The sequence below is a fragment of the Chlorocebus sabaeus genome, chromosome 5 (assembly GCF_047675955.1).
Source record: "Chlorocebus sabaeus isolate Y175 chromosome 5, mChlSab1.0.hap1, whole genome shotgun sequence".
NCBI lineage: Eukaryota > Metazoa > Chordata > Mammalia > Primates > Cercopithecidae > Chlorocebus > Chlorocebus sabaeus.
In genome coordinates, this window is record NC_132908.1 from 1,327,917 (window position 1) to 1,349,059 (window position 21,143).

Here is a 21,143-nt window from a genome sequence, read left to right on the forward strand (position 1 = left end):
TTCCCGTGGTCACGTGACCGTCATTCCACGTGACCGCGCGGCGCTGCGGCGCGATGGCGGCGGGGCTGGTGCGGGTGCTGTTGTTCCTCGGGCTCTCGGCCCGCGGTGAGTGGCCCGGCCGCCCGCGTCCCCAGGCCCCGCGCGCGCTCTGCATCCCGGCCTCCCCGCTCACGGTCTCGCTCCCCGTAGGCCCCGCGCCGGCAGGTGCCGCGAAGATGAAGGTGGTGGAGGAGCCCAACACGTTCGGGTGAGCAGCCTGGCAGCTGGCGGCTCGGGCAGGGGGACGGCCCGGGCCAGTTCCCCGCTGACCCTGCCGCTTCCCGTAGGGTGAACAACCCGTTCTTGCCCCAGGCCAGTCGCCTCCAGGCCAAGAGGGATCCTTCACCCGTGTCTGGTGAGTGAGGAGTGCTGCTGGCGGGCTCGGGGGTGGCCGCGGGGGGCAGCAACAATGGAGGATGGGTGAGAGACCCTGAGAGTTACGGCCCGAAGTCTAAAGCATTGGTTTGTCAGCCTTCTAAAATTAATGTGGAAGTGCGAGAGAATATACCAGAACGTTCTTGTACCGAATTAAAAGTTATCTCCAGACTTAGTCCTTCCTTTTCTTTCCGAGAGGTAATTGCCGTTAATAGTCTGGTAACTTGGCAGAGGCGTTTCTGTGCTTTTACGTGCGTATCTATGCAGCCGGAAAACGTGTAGTTTTTGTAATCTTTGTCACTTTTTTAAAAAATCATGCTGCGCGAGTATTTGGCTGAGTTGTCGTTGTCACTCAGTGTATGTCTTGGGACGCTTCACGGTGGTGATATAGGTCTTCATTCTTTCTCTTGGTGCTCAGTACGCGATCGGATGGCACTGCATTTCCCGATTGTATTTAGGTTCTTTATATTTTTTTTGGCCATTAGAAATAGTGCTGTGGAGAACACGCTGTGTAGGTGCCTTGGTTTGCCCTCAGGTGAGTGGTTTCCCAAGGCAGGATTCCAGAAGTGGAATTGTTGGGTCATGAGTATATATGCCTTTTAAACACTGAATGAGTATTAAGTATAAGAGACAGAAATCCAAGGATTTATTTTTTATTTTTTATTTTTATTTTTTGAGACAGTCTCACTCTGTCGCCCAGGCTGGAGTGCAGTGGCACGATCTCTGCTCACTGCAACCTCCACCTCCTGCGTTCAAGCAATCCTCATGCTTCAGCCTCCCGAGTAGCTGGGATTACAGGCATGCATCACCATCACGCCCAGCAAATTTTTGTATTTTTAGTAGAGACAGGGTTTATTTCACCGTATTGACCAGGCTGGTCTCAAACTCCTGACCTCAAGTGATCCGCCCATCTTGGCCTCCGAAAGTGCTGGGATTAGAGCCGTGAGCCACCATGCCCAGCCTCAGTAATTTTATTATCGAATACTTTTATGTGTTAGGGTCTGTGCTGGGGTTGCAGAAACGAACACAGATACACCAATGCTTGTCCTCAGGGAGCTGACAGTCTCATGGGGAGTGATGGAGGAACAGGCACTGAACAATTAGGTAAAATACATAGAATAGTCGATGATGAAAAATGCCATGTAGATATGTGAAGCAGAGGAGGGAGTATGTGTACATGTGTTAGAGTATTGTTTGGGGGATCGCATTTTTTTTTTATTTTTAGAGACGGGGTCTTGCCCTCTCACTCGGGCTGGAGTGCAGTAGTGCATTCATAGCTCACTGCATCCTTGAACTCCTGGGCTGAAGCAATCAACCACCCTCAGCTTCCTGAGTAGCTGGGACTACAGGTGCATGCCACCATGCCTGGCAAAGTTTACGTGTTTTTGTAGAGATGGAAGTCTCACTACGTTGCCCAGGCTGGCCCCAAACTCCCAGCCTCAAGCAATCCTCCTGCCTTGGCTGGGGACTGCTTTAAATAGGGTGCTGAGGAAAAGTCTAAGAAGTGACATTTCAGCCAAAAGCTAAAGGAGAAAAGGGAGTAAAGCTGTGCCTGTTTGGGGAAAGGGATTCAGGAAAGGGAGTGGCCAAAGGCCTTGAGCAGGAAAGCCCGTGCCAGAGGGGATTCAGCTGGGTAGCCACAGATGAGCGAGAAAGGGGATCAGGTGGTACCGCAGCTTGTTGGTAGGTTTTGTGGACTTTGACTCCAAACAGATCTTTTTAAGGTTTTTGTTGTGTGGCTGGGCATAATGGCGCACGTGGGGTTAGGCTCACTTCCCTGAGGCTGAGAGCCATGGGATGTGGCTTCCCAGGGCCTGAAGCGCTGGAGTCGGGCTAACACTTGTCCCAGGAAGCTGGGGAGGAGGCAGGCCGCTGTGTAAGAGCAGTAGCCGACCGAACCCTTTCCAGTAGGAGAAAGGCAGCCTTGGCTAAGGGGACCACGTCTTTTCGGAGGTGAGAGTCCTGGTTGTGGTGGTACGTGCTTGCTGCTCAGGAGGGAGGCTGAGGTGTGAGGATCGCTTGAGCCCAGGAGTTTAAGACCAGCCTGGCCAACATGGTGAAACCCTGTCTCTACTAAAAAAACACAAAAACAAAAATTAGCCGGGCGTAGCGGTGTCCGCCTGTAATCCCAGCTACTTGGGAGGCCGAGGCTGGAGAATCGCTTGAACCCAGGAGGCGGAGGTTGCAGTGAGCTGAGATCACGCCACTGCACTCCAGCCTGGGTGACAGGGCAAGACTTCGTCTCAAAAAAATAACAAAAAACCCAAAAAATTTAAAAAGAATGTCTTTTATAGTGTTCCCCACCCCCATTCCCACACCTGGGCCCGTCAGGGTTCACAGGTGCATTTGGTTAATCATGTCTCTTTAGTGTTTTAATCTGGAGCAGTTCTCGTTCCACCTTTGGATCTAAGTGGCATGTTTGTTTTCCTGTTTTCCAGTCTTCTTGTTGATAGTGTTTTTCTCCAGACCATTTTTTCCTGCATCTGTGGGGTTGGGCGCGGATAGTCTCCCGCGTCCGTGGGATCGGGCACGGATGTTCTGAGTGTTTTTTTGTCTTTGAGGTAGCACTCCTTCAGCATCAGCGTGTGAAACAGATTGTGCGCAGTGGGTAGGAGAGTGTGGTCTGTGGAAGGAGCAGAGCAGAAAGATAATCGGGCTGAGAAACTCGGGCGTGGTGAGTGCGACCTAGGGCTCAGAAGGTCCCAGCAGAAGAACCTCTGCCGAGAAGGAAGGGGTGGGTTTGCTAGGGCCGAGGCTGGTGGGGCTGGGCTGGGCATCGGGCACCTCCATGGCCTGGGTCTCCACCAGATGAGTCAGGAGTCTCATCCCCTGACAGCAGGAGGAACAGAGGTTGGTAGGTCTGTGATTTGGAGACAGTATCCTGCTGTGGCATGGACAGGGATGGGGCATGGTCAGGGTGGTGGTCCTGCCACAGCCCAGCACACTGTCCAGGAGGGAGCTCTGCCTCAGTGGCAGTGGGAGGGAGCAGCCAGCTGGGCAGGACTCTGGGGCCCTGGCAGGGGCCTGGATCTGGGGAGGGGTTGGGGAGGAGCCGAGTGGCCCCAGGATCCTGGCTAGAGAAGCCATGGCAAGTGGACTGCAGGGGTCAGGCTGGGAGCTTGCTTTTGGTTGGGGCCAGGCTGGGTCTATGAGGCAGTTCTGGTGCTTGGAGAGGGGTCATGGTGGGCACAGGACTCATTAGTGGGGGTGCATGAGGTCCAAGGGTGAGGGTGAGGTCCCCGGGGAAGTTGTTGGTGGGGTATGGGGGTTGTGGAAGTTAGGAGGGCACTGGGACCAGGTGTGGGGCTAGGCCAGGGAGCAGAGTGGGAGGGAGGACCACCTCGAGAAGGGACTGTCACCAAGACATGCAGCCCTAGGGGGGTGCTTCCCACCGAAGCTTGACCAGGGGCAGACGGGAAATGAGGGAGTCTAGGCTCAGCCAAGCTGATGGGGCCTTGAGGAGCTGTGGCCTCGGGCGTAAGGACAGCTGGTGGTAAGGCCACCTGGGCCCGCAGGAGCGAAGGGCACTGGCGAGTGTCCTGACCATGCAGACTGTGAGCATGGAGCCTGCAGGTGACGTGCGGGCGAATGAGGAGCAGAGGAGGAGCCTGCCGGCAGGGGTGATGGCATTTGGGGGGGGTGGTATTTGGGCGTGGAGACTCCAGCTCAGGTCTGGCTGTGTCTGACTGAAGGAGTGGAGGGGCCGGACCCCACCCCTCTCAGGAGAGCAGGCTGCTGAGACCTGAGGGCCTGGCGGAGGGGAGGGGCCGTGGCTGGGGTTCTGGTGTGGGCCAGCAGCAGAGGACCCGGGGTACTGGGCACTGCCAGTTGGGGACTTGTGGTACCATCCCCTGCAGGAGGCTGCACCCCAGCCAGTGGGAGCCCCCTGAAGCTGTGGAAGCGCCCAGGCAGAGGCCTTCTCCCAGCTGGGGAGCCAGGCCAGGCCCTGCCGCCCTCACGCAGCCCTGTTTGGACGGATGGCCCTGCAGGTACAGAGCTGAGCCTGGTGCCCACGCCCCTCCTGGGGTGTCTCCAAGTCATGTCTGCTGGGGGTAAGCCTGGGAATGCGAGTTCCCAGGACACAGGAGCTTGACCAGCCGCCCTCCCAGTGGGAGTCTGTGAGCGGCAGATGGGCGAGGGACACGTCAGGGTGTCGGATGGCTCCAAAGGCTTCCCTGTGTGCCTGTTGGGCAGAGCCCTGGGGCCAGACTGGAGGGGCCGAGCCCCAGCACCCCAGGCTATGGGACAGCAGGCATGACAGGGCTGAGGTGGAGCCCCCAGCGGTCAGGCTGGGAGGACAGTGGGTGAGCCCGGGAGTGGGGGCCACCCAGATGGTATCTGACGAGGAAGGACCAGGATTTTCCTATATCCACAGCCCCTGAGCAGGGCAGCCAGGCCATCTTGGTCTCCATCTGTCTTGGGAGGGGACAGCCCCAGGGGTGAGTGGAATGTCAGGAACAGAAGGCCAGGCCGGGCCAGCACCCTAGAGGTCTCAGTGGCATTAGCCTCTGCCCTCCAGGAGCGGGGATCAGGCTGAGGCTCCTGGGTTGGCCAGGTTCCCAGGGAATAGTCACCCAGCACCTCGTGTGTATTTTGGCTTTATTATTATTTTTAAGATAGAGTCTCGCTCTGTCGCCCAGGCTGGAGCACGGTGGTGTGATCTCGGCTCACTGCAACCTCTGCCTCCTGGGTTCACACCATTCTCCTGCCTCTGCCTCCCGAGTAGCTGGGATTACAGGCGCCCGCCACCACACCTGGCTAATTTTTTTGTGTTTTTAGTAGAGACGGGGTTTCACTGTGTTAGCCAGGATGGTCTCGATCTCCTGACCTCGTGATCTGCCCACTTTGGCCTCCCAGAGTGCTGAGATTACAGGTGTGAGCCATGGCGCCCGGCCTGGACTTTATTAATACAGTAAAACTGCAGAGTTTAAAACGTCAGTCTAACTGAGGCATCCTCCTCTAACCAGTGCACTTGCTGCTGCAGCGCAGGCCGGACAGGAGCCAGGCGCCAGGTCTCCTCCCCGCCTCCATGGCCCACGCCCCAGCCTTGCCCACAGCCCAGAGGATGGCCTCATGGCTGACAGTCTCGGTGGGTGCTGGGACAGGTGCATACCCAGCCAGGTCCCGACTCCCCAGCGTGCCTGAAGAACGGGGTGGCTGCTGTGGCGTCTTTTACTGACAAGTTGCCACTGGCCTTGATTTGTACACTCCCTCGCTCTAGCACTGCCTGTGGCCGGCCTGGCTGGAGGCTCAGGACGCTGCACACCTTCCCTCTTCCCGCAGGGGCTGGTTACACTGCCCTGCAACCATCAGCACCAGCGTCTGCACAACTTGCTCTGTCCCCTTCAAACCCTGGCTCCCCCAGCCCTGGCACCCACCATTCTGCTGTCTCCGAACTTGGCTGTTGCAGAGACGCCACACAGATGACCCGTAACTGCACACGACCTTCTGTGTCTGACTGACTCCTCTTGGCACAGTGTCCCCAGGGTCCCCCAGGCTGGAGGCTCTCAGTGCCTCCTTCGTTTTTATGGCTGAGGACTGTTGCACGCGAGGAGAGACCACGTGTTTACCCGTCGTCTGGACACGGGGGTGACGTCCAGCCCCTGGCTGGGAATAGGCTGCTGTGAACTTGGGTGTAAATACTGAGTCTCTGCTTCCAATTTCTGAGAGTAGCTTTGCTGGATCTTGTTAGAATTCCATGTTTAGCTTTTTGAGGAACCACCAAACTGTTTGCACGGTGGCTGCACCATTTCCCATTCCAGCCAGCATTGCACAGAGGGGTCTGGTTTCTCCACATTTTCACCAACACTTTGTTGTTTTTGCTAACAGCCATCCTGATGGGTGTGAAGTGGTACCTTAGGGTTGTCTTAATTTGCACTTCCCTAATTAATGATGTGGGATCTTTTCAGTTGCTTATGGTCTGTTTGTATGTCTTTTTTTTTTTTTTTTTTTTTTGAGACGGAGTCTCGCTCTGTCGCCCAGGCTGGAGTGCAGTGGCCAGATCTCAGCTCACTGCAAGCTCCGCCTCCCGGGTTTACGCCATTCTCCTGCCTCAGCCTCCCGAGTAGCTGGGACTACAGGCGCCCGCCACCTTGCCCGGCTAGTTTTTTGTAGTTTTAGTAGAGACGGGGTTTCACTGTGTTCGCCAGGATGGTCTCCATCTCCTGACCTCGTGATCCACCTGTCTCGGCCTCCCAAAGTGCTGGGATTACAGGCTTGAGCCACCGTGCCCGGCCTCTTTTTTTTTTTTTGAGATGGAGTCTCGCTCTGTCGCCCAGGCTGGAGTGCAGTGGTGCAACCTCGGCTCACTGCAAGCTCCGCCTCCCAGGCTCAAGCAGTTCTCTTGCCTCAAGCCTCTCAAATAGCTGGGATTACAGGCGTGCACCACCACACCTGGCTAATTTTTATTTAGTAGAGACAGGGTTTCTCCATGTTGACCAGGCTGGTCTCAAACTCCTGACCTCAGGTGATCCGCCCGCCTTGGCCTCCCAGAGTGCTGGGATGACAGGCCTCTTTGCCCATTTTTAAACTGGGTTTATTGTAGGGCTGTGGTTCTTTATATATGCTGGATATGAATCCCTTACGTCTATGATTTGCCAGTGTTTATTTTCTCCCATTCTGTGGGTTGTCTTTTCACTCCCTTGATGGTTTTTTGTTTTGTTTTGTTTTTTCCATACAGTCTAACTCTTTAGCCCTGGCTGGAGTGCAGTAGCACAATCTCAGCTCATGGCAACCTCTCCACCTCCCAGGCTCAAGCAATTCTCCTAGGTCAGCCTCCTGAGTAGCTGGGACTGCAGGCGTTTGCCATCACGCTCGGCTAATTTTTTGTATTTTATTAGAGACCAGGTTTCACCATGTTGGCCAGGATAGTCTCAATCTCCTGACCTCGTGATCCGCCTGCCTTGGCCTCCCAAAGCGCTGGGATTACAGGCGTGGGCCACTGTGCCCGGCCTCTACGCCAGTCTTTATGCTAGTATCACACTGTTTTGATCATGACTGCTTTGAAGTAATTTTTGGAATCAGTATGTATGTCTTTCAACTCTGTTCTTTTTCAAGATCGTTCGATGATTTGGGGGTCCTCTGAGACTCCCTATGAACTTTAGGATGTGTTTTTCTATTTCTGCAAAAAATGTCATTGGGATTTGGATGGGGTTGCATTGAATCTGCACATCACTATGCGTGGTAGTCATCTTAAAAATATTAAATCCATCAGGGCGGGCGTGGGGGCTCACGCCTGTAATCCCAGCACTTTAGGAGGCTGAGGCAGGTGGATCAACTGAGGTCAGGAGTTCAAGACCAGCCTGGCCAACATGGAGAAACCCTGTCTGTACAAAAATAAACAAAAATTAGCCAGCCGTGGTGGTGGGCACCTGTAATCCTAGCTACTGGGGAGGTTGAGGCGGGAAAACTGGTTGAACCCAGAGGTGGAGGTTGCAGAGAGCCGAGATCGTCCCATTGCACTCCAGCCTGGTGACAAGACTAGACTCCATCTCTAAATAAATAAATAAATAAATAAATAAATAAATAAAGGGTATGGATGTCTCCTGTCAGCCTTATGTAGTGGGTGGCACCGTTTGTACATGGATAATTGTGGTGTCTTGGCACATGGACCCTTGTGTCAATATATAACGTATTTGTCTCTTGTAGTTTCAGCCACTCCAGCTCTCTTTTGGCTGTTTACATGAATACTTTTCCATACCTTCACTTTCAACCTGTTTATGTCTTTAAAAGTTAGTCTTTCAGGCGGGGCGCAGTGGCTTACGCCTGTAATCCCAGCACTTGGGAGGCCAAGGTGGACAGATCTGGAGGTCCAGAGTTTAGACCAGCCTGGCCAACATAGTGAAACCCCATCTTTGCTGAAAATACAAAAATTAGCCGGGTGTGGTGGTTCGTGCCTGGGATCCCAGCTACTCGGGAGGCTGAGGCAGGGGAATGACTTGAACCCAGGAGGCAGAGGTTGCAATGAGCCGAGATCGTGCCATTGCACTTTAGCTTGGGTTACAGAATGAGACTGTCTCTCAAAAAGAAAGAAAAAAACCTGATGCCTGATGAGGTGAGGTGGAACAGTTTCATCCCACAACCACCCATCCCCACCCCCGGCTGACAGAAAAACAGCCTTCCATGAAACCAGTCCCTGCTGCCGTAAATATTCGGGACCACTGGTTTAAGTTCTGTAGCTATACAGACCACAGCTAGAAAGGTAACTGGCATTTAATTTACCCCCGTACTAGGGCCCTCCGTCTCCTTCCAGCTCGGCTGCCATCTGTCTACTCACTTCCCCGCGGGGCACATGGGCCTGCAGGTAGCCAACTCCTGAAGCTTTTATCTGGGAATGTCTTTTTTTGTTGTTTTTTGGAGACAGGGTCTTGCTCTGTCATGCAGGCTGGAGTGCCGTGGTACGATCTCAGTTCACTGCAACCTCCGCTTCCCGGGTTCAAGCAATTCTCCTGCCTCAGCCTCCCGAGTAGGTGGGACTACAGGTACACACCACCACACCCAGCTAGTTTTTTGTGTGTGTTTTTAGTGTAGACACGGGGGTCTCGCAGTGTTGCCCGTACTGGTCTCATACTCCTGGCCTCAAGCGATCTTCCCGCCCTGGCCTCCCAAAGTGCTGAGATGACAGGTGTGAGCCACGATACCAAGCCTGAACTCTCATTTTTAAAGGGCTATTGTTAGAATTCTCGGTTTTGTCAGTTTCTTCCATTGAATGGGACCTGTTTTCCTGTTTCTTTGAACATCTTGTGCTTTTTGTTAAAAACTGGTCCTCTGAAAACAGACTCTGCCAGCCTTGGCAAACAGGTTCTGTGCACGGAGCCTGGGGATCAGTGTGAGTCTCTTCCAGGGCCGGCGCATCTCTTCCGACTCGCGGGCAAGTGCTTCAGCCTGGTGGAGTCCACGTGAGTGCGGGGGGTGCGAGGGTGGGCTGGGGCGCAGCCTGGGGACACCCCTCATGCCACCTGTGTCCCCAGGTACAAGTACGAGTTCTGCCCATTCCACAACGTGACCCAGCATGAGCAGACCTTCCGCTGGAACGCCTACAGCGGGGTCCTCGGGTGAGCAGGGCTGGGCCAGGGATCCCAAAGCAGCAGCGCGGCTCCCCCTCCCAGCCTCACGGGCTGTGCCCGTGTCCCCACAGCATCTGGCACGAGTGGGAGATCGCCAACAACACCTTCACGGGCATGTGGATGAGGGATGGTGACGCCTGCCGTTCCCGGAGCCGGCAGAGCAAGGTGGGGCCTCAGACGGGAGCCCGGGAAGAGGGGCCCCAGCCTCTGCAACACACCCACCGGCGTGCCCTCCCCAGGTGGAGCTGGCATGTGGAAAAAGCAACCGGCTGGCCCACGTGTCCGAGCCGAGCACCTGTGTCTATGCACTGACATTCGAGACCCCCCTCGTCTGCCACCCCCACGCCTTGCTAGGTAGGGGTGCGGGACGCAGTGGGGGCCGGTGGGGTCAGCCACGCACGTAGCCCTGCAGTGGTGGGGGCCAGGGTTGGGACATGGGGCACAACTGAGTCTGGCTTCTCTTGGGCCCTCAGTGTACCCGACCCTGCCAGAGGCCCTGCAGCGGCGGTGGGACCAGGTGGAGCAGGACCTGGCCGACAAGCTGATCACCGCCCAGGTAAGCATATGCTCGGGGTTGCCCCTGGCGGGCCCAGCTGGGAGCTGGGTGCTGCCCCTGCATCCTCCACCTTCAGGGCCATGAGAAGTTGCTGCGGACACTTTTTGAGGATGCTGGCTACTTAAAGGCCCCAGAAGAAAACGAACCCACCCAGCTGGAGGGAGGTCCTGACAGCTTGGGGTTTGAGACCCTGGAAAACTGCAGAAAGGTACCGTACTGCGGGGAGGTGGCAGCGCACAGTAGCCTCCCGCCCCGCCCCCCACCCCGGCCTTTCCCTGGAACTTCGTGTTGTAGGCTCATAAAGAACTGTCAAAGGAGATCAAAAGGCTAAAAGGTTTGCTCACCCAGCACGGCATCCCCTATGTGAGGCCCACAGGTAAGTCACCTGTGGGGAGGGGGCCAGGCCACCATCGTACCCACCACCTGTGGGTCCAGGTGAGGACCGGCCACCTGGTGTTTTGGCAGAAACTTCTAGCTTGGAGCACTTGGGGCACAAGACACCCAGAGCCAAGCCTCCAGAGCAGCTGCGGGGTGACCCAGGACTGCGTGGGAGTTTGTGACCCTATGGTGGGAAGCAGAGGTGGACACGGCCGAGCGCCCTGGAGATTGGCTGGTAGGACCCCCAGGGACCAGCTGGCCAGGCTTGTGCTCAGAGAAGCAGACAAAACAAAGATTCAAGGTTTTAATTAATTCCCATACTGATAAAAATAATTCCATGAATTCTGTAAACCATTGCATAAATGCTATAGTGTAAAAAAATTTAACAAGTGTTGTTAACTTTAAACAGTTCACTACAAGTAAATGATTATAAATCCTACCTTCCGGATTAAAATTCCACTCAAACAACACTCTCATCTAAATACTCAAACATACAGATCGAGGCTTCCAGAAATTAATCCACGTGACGCGTCCACACGGAACAAGGTCTGCTGACCACAGTTACACACGTCACTGTTTTCACGGCTAATGTTGAACACTAGAGTTACAGACAGGCAACAAGCACACACACAACCGGCCACCACCTGGCTCCTATGCCCAGTGCCAGCCATGGCCACAGGTGGGAGCCGCTGGGCCTGCCTCCACGGGGCACCTTCCAGCCACTGCTGTGTGCCTCGGCCACCGAGATGGGTGAGGAAGGCCCCAGGGCGGGCAGCCCCAGGGTCTTGCCTCCATTTCTAATCCTGGCAGCACCGCCAGCCATTCTTTGGTCTTCCCACTGCTCACCTGTCCTCAGAGCCAGTACAAATATGGGGGAGCAGATGTCTCCGCCGTCCCCCAACCCCTGGGGCTCCCAGCTCCACCACCCCAGAAGCTGATCCATGGGGATGCCCTGAGGGGCAGCCGCCACGCTGTTCCCAGAAAGAGCAGAGCAGCCGGCAGACGAGCGCTCCGCTGCTCCCGACAACCGGGAGAGGTCTGGGCAGACACCATATCCCAGAAAAGACCAGAGGCCCGAAATGGGAACCAAGTGCATAAATAATAAAAACAGAGGATTTTACACATTGATGACAGTAGCACAAAATATACGTAATTTCTAGATACTGAGCTAATAAATCATCACTATAATTAAAAACAAAATAGATTCACTAAAACCAAGTCGATAGTTACCTGGAGTAGTGGACTAGCTGCAGAATGTCACGGATCCACTTCCTTTAAAATGATAGAATGTTGCTATCAGTTTGTCTTACATTTAAAAAGTTCTTAAACCTCCTACTATATTAAATACATTCTAATTTGGTCACTGATAAAAATTTTTTACCTAGACGTTTTGCACTTTTAAAAAATGCTATTAAAAGTCTTTGGCAAAGCCACGGGCAGGGAGGAACACGCTGATGCTGCTGCCTGCTCTTGTGCCCTCACAACCCACATGGCCCACAGAGAGCCAGGTCGCCGTAAATCACAGACGCCTGTTCCTGCTCCTCAACTCCTAGGGACAGTCCCCACCCTGAGCAGAAGGGTCAGGTCATCGCGGGGACGCGTTCTCAGTCGCGTTTCTGCTGCGGCCGGAAGCCACGCTCTCGCTCCAGGGTCAGACAGGCCAGGGGACTCAGCAGAGCCGTCCCCTTGGGGGGCCACTTCCCCCGTGTGCTCCAGGCCACTAAAAGGCTGTGATTGGGTCCTGGTGTGACCTCGCTGGCCACATGGATGAGCTCTGATACTAACTGGCAGTACGGGTCAGGTGACTCACATACACCCGGCACCCTGGCGCACACCACAGCTCGAGCATCTCCCACACAAGCAGGACGGGGGTGGCCACAGGTGCTGGGGAGCCAGCCACTCTCCCAGTTCACTGCCTGACCCCCAATAGGACGCCCAGTGATGTCTCCAAGGAGCCACAAAGCACCATTGCCTAGGACAGATCTAAGTAATCAGAAGACAGCTTTTTTTTTTTTTTTTGAGCCAGAGTCTCACTCTGTCACCCAGGCTGGAGTGCAGTGGGTGATCCTGGCTCACTGCAACCTCTGCCTCCTGGGTTCAAGCGATTCTCCTACCTCAGCCCCCTGAGCAGCTGGGACCACAGGCGCCCGCCACCACGCCCGGCTAATTTTTGTATTTTTAGTAGAGACAGGGTTTCACCATGTAAGCCAGGATGGTCTCAAACTCCTGACCTTAGGTGATCCACCCGCCTCAGCCTCCCAAAGTGCTGGGATCACAGGCGTGAGCCACCGTGCCCGGCCAGAAGACAGCTGCTTAAAAAAGTAATTCTAAAACCTCTGATGTCTGATCCCTTCTGCTGCATTTTTCGTTAGCATCAAACTGTCTTTCAGAGGTTCAAGGGATAAAACGAACCCAATGATGCTCCTTCACTTGTTTAGCAAGGCACAGGCGCATAGGAAAAGCGGCCACGGATCACAGAAATGCAGGATGGAGCTCTCCTGCTCCCACGTCCCGAGGCTGGAATATCAACCCTAGTGCCTTGTGCGCACACAGGCTCGGGAAAACGAGCTCCTTCAAGTTAAAAACATCTAAATCCATAATCACTCTGCTTATAAATACTATGCACTTAATGGGAAAATGTAAAAATCCTAGGTCTTACTACTAGATAAACGCTCATTTCTTAAGTGCTAGTTTCAGAATATGAAATCTAATATATTCAGCATACTATGAATTGACAATAAACTGATACGAAATATTTAAGTTCACAGTACACATATAAAGCTTCATATCGAATATTTAAAAAACAACATAGAAAGCAGCTTAGAGCAATTTATAACCTCTAAATTCCTCGGTTTACAAAGTGCTTTGAAAGACCCCAGCTCCCAGTGGTCCAGTCACAGGACCACAAACTGCTGCGATCACAGTGCCACGCGGACCCCTGAGGCACCAGGCCCCTCGAGGACAGGCAGGCGGGTTCTGTGGGTTTGCCTTTAAGGTTTTTGAGGAAAATACCTTGAAACCGTCGGTAGGACTAGATAGGTGACAACGTGTGACAGGAAAGCTGTCGGGCCGAGTGCGGGCGGGGGCTCCCAGCCTCATGATAACAGCTGAGCGCAGGCGGGGGCTCCCAGCCTCGGTCCTCACATCAGTGGCACCAGAGGTGAGTGACGATGTGTCTGTGGTCACGAGTGCTGGAGCCAGGGTGCCCAGCAGGAGGTGGCTGTCCCCGCTGAGGTCACCACCGCAGGGGCTGGCCCTTGCAGTAGGGGCACTCGGGTGCGGCGGCCGCACACGGCTCACAGAGGACGCGGTGCTGGCAGGGCCGCAGGACGGCACCGTGGGCCCGCTCCCGGCAGGCCACACACTGCTTGGCACGGAGCTGGAAGATCACCTGCAGGACCAGAATAGTAACGGGGTCAGGAGGCCCTGCCCAGGCTGGACCAGCTGGGGAGCTGCAGGGCCTTCTGGGCAGGACTCGGCATCTCAGGCCACCCGGCCACCAGCTACAGAGACAGGGTCAGGGAGATGCCCCCAGCCAGGGCCACCTCAGGGAAAAGGCAGCTGCTGGGTGGCGAGAATGCTCCGTCTCAAGCCCTGGGCAGAGGACGGCCCCCGGGGGCCACCACAGACACGGCAGTGGCCGCACAGGACAGGCCCTTGAGGGCCCTGGCGGCTGGGTGCCCAGGATGTGGGCTACACAGGACACACTGGCCCACAGCAGTTAGGCCGAGAGTCCACCCTTCACAGGCGAGGTGAGGACAGGCATGCTGAAGTGGAGGGAGCATGTGTGAGGGTTGCAGCTGTGAACAGGGAGGGATGGGGCCGCCTTCCCTGTGGAGGGTGCAGCCTGGCATTCGCTGGTAAGAGGGAGGGGTGAAAGGGCAAGGGCCAGCCTGACAGGAGAGGCGGCTCCCAGGGAGACAGGCAACGAGGTCTCAGGGGGTCTGTGCTGGGGCGGGGCACTGTCCCCTCCTCCCCAGGCCCGGAGCAGACCCGAGGAGCGGGGGGGAGAGGACACCGCACCAGCCAGGGCCCTCCCCAGACAGGGACAGCAGCCCTGCAGACAGGCTAGCCCTCACCCTGCCCCGAGCAGGACTCACGCCATCCACCGCCTCCAGGTCCAGGCGCAGCTGACTCTGCAGCGAGTGCAGCTTAGGCAGGGGAATGGTGCCGATGTCCCCGCAGCCCCGCAGCCCCGGCAGTGTGGAGGCTACACCCAGGCCCTCCAGCTCCTCCTGCAGCTGCTTCACCTGTGCCTCCACCTCCTCCTTCTTCTGCAGCGCCAGCTGCCGGTCACTATCGGCCACGCGGGCACGTTCCTTGGCCTCCTGTGCCTCTCGCTGCCAGGCATCGCAGACCTGAAACCCAGGGCCCGTGCAGGAGGCAGCCAGAGCCCATCTCAGCCCCTCCCACCTCACCTATGCCACCTGCAGACCCCACTGCCCGTGTCACCTGCGATCCTCCCCCCCTTCCCCATCACCTGTGGCCCCCTCACCTGAGTCCCCTGCGGCCCTCCCTCACCCCCCCCCCCAACACTCACCTGAGTCCCCGGCGGCCCTCCCTCACCTGTCTCACCCCCCACTTGAGTCCCCCGCGGCCCTCCCTCACCTGTCTCACACCCCCCACACTCGAGTCCCCCGCGGCCCTCCCTCACCTGTCTCTCCCCCCCAACACTCACCTGAGTCCCCTGTGGCCCTCCCTCCCCCTCACCTGTCTGGCCCCCCACACGCTCACCTGTTTCACCTGCTGCCAGGACTCCTCCCACTGCCGGATCTTCCTCTTGGCCTCGTCCAGCTGCCGTCTGACCCGGGCCAGCTCAGTCCCGTTTGGACTTGAACCCGAAGAGGATGGGGGGCCGGCGCTCAGGATAGGGGTGGGGCTGGGGGAGAAGCTGCCGGAAACAAAGTCCCAGATGCTCCCGGGGACACCGTTCAAACCTGAGTGTGAAAGGGCCGATGACAGCCCAGCCCAGCTGTGCTCACGGCCTGGTGACTGCTGGGTGCTATGCCCCGGCCCCACCGCCACGTGGGCACCCTCTGGGGCTCACCCACCCTGATAGCAGGGGTCTTGCCCTTTGTCCTGCCTGCCCCTTGCCCCACTCCTGGACCCCACCAGCCTCAGGAAGAGGCGCTGGGGACCGTGTGGGGCTGGCAGAGGCACAGACAGTGACACCTGCCCCGGCCGGTCTCCCCACCAGATCTGTGCCTTCCTGGCCACCTGAGGAGTCTGAACAGAGGAGTAAATTGGAGTTCCTGGGACCACACCACGAGGTGGAAGAGGCAGTGGTTCTCAGACTCCACTCCCAGGAACGCCTCACACAGACTCTCACAGACCCCAAAGAGCTGTTCCACACGGTGACATCTACCAATGTGTATGCAGCTTGAGAGACTATGAGATGCTCTAAATGTTACTTTAACAAAAACAGGCCTGTCATCCCAGCGCTTTGGGAGGCCGAGGCAGGCAGATCACCCGAGGTCAGGAGTTTGAGAGCAGCCTGGCCAACATGGTGAAACCCCATCTCTACTAAAAACACAAAAATTAGACGGGTGTGGTAGCAGGAGCCTGTGATCCCAGCTACTCGGGAGGCTGAGGCAAGACAATCATTTTAACCTGGAAGGGGAGGCTGCAGTGAGCGAAGATGCTGGAGCCTGGGCGACAGAGTGAGACTTTGTCTTAAAAAAATAAAAACTTTTAAAATTTTGTAATTTTTGGAGAGTCAGGAATCTCACTATGGTGCCTAGGCTTCTCTTGAACCCCTGGCCTCAAGTGATCCACCCACCTCGGCCTCCCAAAGTGCTGGGATTACAGGCCTGAGCCACTGTGCTGGCCCAAAGTGGTTTTGGTTTTGTTTTTTTTTTTGAGACGGAGTCTCGCTCTAACACCAGGCTGGAGTGCAGTGGCGCGATCTCGGGTCACTGCAACCTCCGACTCCCGGGTTCAAGCGATTCTCCTGCCTCAGCCTCCCGAGTAGCTGGGACTACAAGTGCCCGCAACCACGCCTGGCTAATTTTTTTATTTTTAGTAGAGATGAGGTTTCACCGTGTTAACCAGGATGGTCTCGATCTCCTGACCTCCTGCTCTGCCCTCCTCAGCCTCCCAAAGTGCTGGGATTACAGGCATGAGCCACTGCGCCCGGACTTTTTTTTTTTTTTTTTTTTTTGAGACAGAGTTTCACTCTTATTGCCCAGGCTGGAGTGTAACGACACAGTCTTGGCTCACCGCAACCTCCACCTCCCAGGTTCAAGTGATTCTCCTGCCTCAGCCTCCTGAGTAGCTGGGATTACAGGCACAAGTCACCACGCCCAGCTAATTTTGTATTTTTAGTAGAGACAGGGTTTCTCCATGTTGATCAGGCTGCTCTCCAGTCATCAAGCCCAGCCAAGTGTTAGTTCGTTTACAACGTAACAAACAGCCGTGCATGGTGGCTCAAGCCTGTCATCCCAGCACTTCGGGAGGCCGAGGTAGGCAGATCACGAGGTCAGGAGTTTGAGACCAGCCTGGCCAACATGGTGAAACCCGTCTTTACTAAAAACACAAAAATTAGCTAGGGGTAGTGGCGCAAGCCTCTAATCCCAGCTACTCGGGAGGCTGAGGCAGGAGAATTGCTTGAACCCGGGAGGCAGAGGTTGCAGTGAGCCAAGATCGTGCCATTGCACTCCAGCCTGGGTGACAGAGCAACACTGTCTGCGGTAGGGGGAGCCTGTGAGTAGCAGGCCACGTGGTTTGCCACCATGGATGGGGCACAAGGTTCCATGTGGGGCCCCTCAGTCAGGGTGGCCTCTGGGAGGCAGCCCCATGGAGGCTTCATGGGAACGCTTGCGTGGAGGGAGACAGCACTCACCTAAGGGGCTGTAGGATGAGGCTGAAGAGCCCAGTGCACCCGGCTCTGAACGCAGGGGTGGCGGCTGCTGGGGAGGCGTCATGGCCGAGGAACCCACCGGCCCCGGGAGGGGCTGGGACAGCGAACTGAGTGGCGAGGTGGACGCGGAGGACGGCGAGTGCAGCGATGGTGCTCGGGGCAGGGAGCCCGGTATGGTAACAGGCGCAGAGCCGGCCAGTGACCTGGGACCTGGCAGGGGTGGACCAGTGAGCGAAGTAAGTACCGCTAGGCCTCTGCCCAAACATCTGCCCACCGGCGGGCGGCAGCCACGGAAGACGGACCCTGCATGCGGTGGTGGTGGGGATATGGGGAGGTGGGGATACGGGGGCCAGGCCAGCAGCCACCTTCTATGGGTGTGGAGCCACAGAACCCCGGGTGGCCACGTCTCACACAGTTGGGCAAGCCATGGGCTCAAAGGGATTTCAACCAGAGGGGGGGACACAGGGGTTTAGCGTGGGCCCCCCCCAAGAGGCCAAACACCCACCAGGCTCTGCCAGCCAATTTAGCCACTAGCACAGTCCTCCCAGCACTTGTCCAGTCCCCCTAAAATAGTTGACTTTCTTTTAAAGTCAGAAAGAAAAGATACACTTTTAGGCTGAAGGAAAGGGTGTTGTATAGGAAAAGACATTTGTATGGATGTTGATCTTTTGTCTACAATGTGAATACATTTGTCCTTCGGAGACCATCAGGACCTTCCTCAGGGAGAGCCCCACCTGTCTGCAGGGCCACTTTGAAGGTGAACGGAAGAAGTGGGAGGCGGGAAAGAGAGGCTGAGGAGTCCGTGTGCGGGGGGGGGAAGGGGAGGGGCAGTGAAGGAGAGGAGGAGGTACCGCCAGAAGGGGGACCTCCCGCCCCCAAAACCAGATACAGGCTATTGCACTATCACCCAGGCAGGAGCGCAGTGGTCCAACCCCCGCTCACTGCAGCCTTGACCTTCCTGGGCTCAAGCGATCCTCCTGCCACAGCGCTTAGCTGTTCAGCGGCTGGAGGAACAGGGCCCCAGGTGCTCCTCGCCCTCACCTGCTGGTCCCAGGTCGTGGCCGTCTTGCTCTTCCAGATCCTTCTCTAGGGATGCAATATTCACATTGCTAAGATGTGGGTCTAACGCGGAACCTGTCAACAGAGCCCCCCATCATCCACAGCCCACACAGTGCTACAGAGCTCAGGAAGCCCAGCTGAGGAGGACGACTGTCCGGCCTGGGCTTAAAGTGAGACCAAGGGCAGAAGGCATGGGAGTTGCTGGGGGAGCCTGGGAAGGACACCCCCAGCCCACCCTCGCAGCCCCCAGCAGGCAGTGGGAGGCTTGGCTGTTCTCTGGCAGAACGAGCACGTGCAGGTGGGACACCCCGCCACAGCCCAGCAGCTGGGTCCTCGCCTCCGCATGCCGCTGCTGCTCCTCGGAGTGTAAATACCTAAGCGTGTGTTAGCATCTGACCATGTGTGCACTCTCGACGGTTTGAAAAACTTTCTGGGAGGGTGATTTCAAGGAGCAGGTGATCATCTGCAATTTCATGCCAAGCACCAAGACCTCAATCCCCCAGGCTCAAGACTGAGTGGGAAGGACCCTCCTCGGAGCGGCCTCACCCAGCCAGCCCTGCCTTCCGAGGCTGTCCCCACCCGTCCCTGCAGGCCATGGGGCTGCCCTCCTGCATGGGCCCTCCCAAGTCCCCAACCCCAACCCCGAACGGCACGCGGTGGCCCCAGTGCCCCTTCCTAGTATTAGGAAGCTGTCTTGAGGAGGCTGAGCTCTGGTCACCAGCCCCTGAGGACAGCGTGTCTCGAACTCCTGCAGCCTCTGCACAGAGGTCGGGTTGGGGATGGGGGGTGACCAGAAGATCTGGGATCTGAGAACCCACGTGCCACGGGGGCAGGCCAGGGGACCGCGGCGGCTGCAGGAGCTCCGGGACACACCCTGTGGGCTGGTGCCGCCTCCCACAGCAGCAGGTGGGAGAGGAGCCTGGCTCAGGAGTGGACAGTGGACTCCAGGTCCACCTGGGGGATCTTGACCCTCCACTGACGCCTGGTACTAACAGTGTGCTGCTAAGTCCTGCTCTGAGACGCGCAAAGCCACCCCTGCCTGTCCCTGAAGGGTCTCAGACCCCCTTCTTCCTGTCCTCACCTGGGACAGATGGTCCCTCCACAGCCCCAGGCAACCGCACCCCGGGGACACCTGTCAGACCCGACTGGGGGTTGGCGCGCCGGGAGCCTCCAGCCTGGCCAGCCCTGCCTGGTGCTCGGTTCAGACCAGTAGCCCAGCAGAAGCGGAGAGGTGGTCACTGCCCCCCAGGTACCGACGTCAAGCCCCGCCCTCACAGGGCTCTTGCAGCCTCACTCCCCGCACCCCACCCCACCCCACCCAGCGTGGAGCTGGCTGATCCAGGCAGGGATGACTGCTGCGAACTGGTGGCCATGTCAGCGTGACAGCAGGTTCACCACACAGGGGGCGTCCCAGGAAACAGCTGGAGAAATGGACTGGGCAGCCAACGGGTCGCAGAGGGACAAAACCCCACTCGGCTGGGGCCCTTCCAGACATTTTCAGCATCAACAGGAAAGGCAGGAAGGTGACTTCTGAAGAACAACGCGACACTAGCCACACGCGAGATTTGTGGGGACCACAGGTGTGGGGCCCAGCCTCAGCTCATGGCCTGCACCTCACCCCTCCACCCAGGCCTCCACTTCTCCTCCGTGGAACCGGCTGGCACCAGTCAGTGCCACGGGGACCACGGGAGCAACCACAGGGTGGCAGGTGGCCCCTCGCCTGAGGCCTGGTGCTCGGTGGCCACACACTCTGAACCCCACAGGAGCAGCCAGAACATCCTCGTGCCACGTGGTAGCCCTGGCCGTGCACAGCCCATCGCGCACAGGCACAGGCTGGTGTGGATGCTGCGCGGCCTGGCAGGTCCGGGCCTCTGAACTTCACCCTGAATCTGGCCTCGCTCAGCAGCCACACTGTGTGGAGACCGTGCTCCACCACCCACAGCAGCAGGTGGGAGAGGAGCCTGGCTCAGGGGTGGACAGTGGACCCCAGAGGCCGCAAGGCAGAGGCCATCCCCACCCCACTCCACCGCACAGCACGACCCAGACTCAACCCTCATCCACACGCCAGCCATGAGGGAATTTCCGGGGCACAGAGGCCGGGCTGTGGTGCCACCTGGCAACACGGTCCTTCCCGGTCACAGAGGCAGCAGGACCCGGGGCAGAGAACCTGACGCCCTGAGGCATCCGGGACAGCACATGGCACCTGCAGCAGCAGTCTCCACTCCCACAGAGACACTGTTCAAATGAAGCTTTTAGGGACTTTCGAAGGTCTTATCCAGAAACTAAAGGAACAGGTGGGGGGTGGAGGCGGCCAGGCCAAGACCCCCTGAGGACCAGGAACCCACAACAGCAGTTGCCAAGGCCTCGGCCCTCAAGGACGCTCATTGGCAGAACCAAAGGCAGACCCTGGGCCAGCGGCACCCAAAGCCATTCGCTCCTCTCCTTCCCACTCACAGGATAGTGACATCCTCGAGCGGACATCCACCCTGGCCTGCAGAGTGGGCCAGCCCTCCTGGTCCCTGTCATCCACCTGACGTGCTCAGGCCATGGCTGAAGAGGGCACAACCTCAAAGCCTGAGTGAAGTCGTGCTGCGAAGCACAGAGCTGAGACGCTGGAGGCAGCAGCAGAGGACCATGCACTGAGTGGCCTCAGACAGGTGGCTCCAAGGCTGAAAGTCAGATCTGCAGTGGGCAGGGCCTCCCCCCTCCAGGGCTGGGGTGTGCTCCTCCTCCCTCCTCCTTCCAGGGCTGGGGTGTGCTCCTCCTCCTCCCTCCTCTCTCCAGGGCTGGGGTGTGCTCCTCCTCCCTCCTC

General features: G+C 57.2%; 2 protein-coding genes across 12 annotated transcripts in view; one reads left to right on the top strand and one right to left on the bottom strand.

The window, feature by feature from the left end:
• Positions 1 to 10,852, top strand: GNPTG (N-acetylglucosamine-1-phosphate transferase subunit gamma). Of its 3 annotated transcripts, XM_007981235.3 has the most exons (12): positions 1 to 105; positions 190 to 247; positions 327 to 394; positions 4,272 to 4,403; positions 9,257 to 9,311; positions 9,384 to 9,467; positions 9,551 to 9,644; positions 9,719 to 9,833; positions 9,953 to 10,035; positions 10,112 to 10,243; positions 10,330 to 10,411; positions 10,501 to 10,852. In XM_007981235.3, the coding sequence occupies exons 1-12, from the start codon at positions 54 to 56 to the stop codon at positions 10,593 to 10,595; spliced, it is 1,050 nt and encodes a 349-aa protein (XP_007979426.2). In that variant the 5' UTR covers positions 1 to 53; the 3' UTR covers positions 10,596 to 10,852. The 3 variants fall into 3 exon arrangements, with proteins under 3 accessions (XP_007979426.2, XP_007979428.2, XP_072871103.1); XM_007981237.3 differs by lacking the exon at positions 4,272 to 4,403 and having other exon boundaries at positions 3 to 105; XM_073015002.1 differs by lacking the exons at positions 1 to 105; positions 190 to 247; positions 327 to 394 and adding an exon at positions 8,777 to 8,894.
• The window catches only part of UNKL (unk like zinc finger), a 50,085-nt gene continuing 39,645 nt past the window's right edge, over positions 10,704 to 21,143 (bottom strand). For 7 of the 9 annotated variants that reach the window (XM_037990060.2, XM_037990058.2, XM_007981217.3 and 4 more), the window contains 5 exons: positions 18,314 to 18,406; positions 17,255 to 17,482; positions 15,148 to 15,350; positions 14,514 to 14,771; positions 10,704 to 13,804 (listed from right to left, as the gene is read on the bottom strand). In XM_037990060.2, the coding sequence (XP_037845988.1) occupies positions 13,649 to 13,804; positions 14,514 to 14,771; positions 15,148 to 15,350; positions 17,255 to 17,482; positions 18,314 to 18,406 (938 nt within the window). In that variant the 3' untranslated portion in view covers positions 10,704 to 13,648. The remainder of the gene's footprint in view (positions 13,805 to 14,513; positions 14,772 to 15,147; positions 15,351 to 17,254; positions 17,483 to 18,313; positions 18,407 to 21,143) is intronic. The other 2 variants (XR_005237773.2, XM_037990059.2) reach the window with 2 other exon arrangements.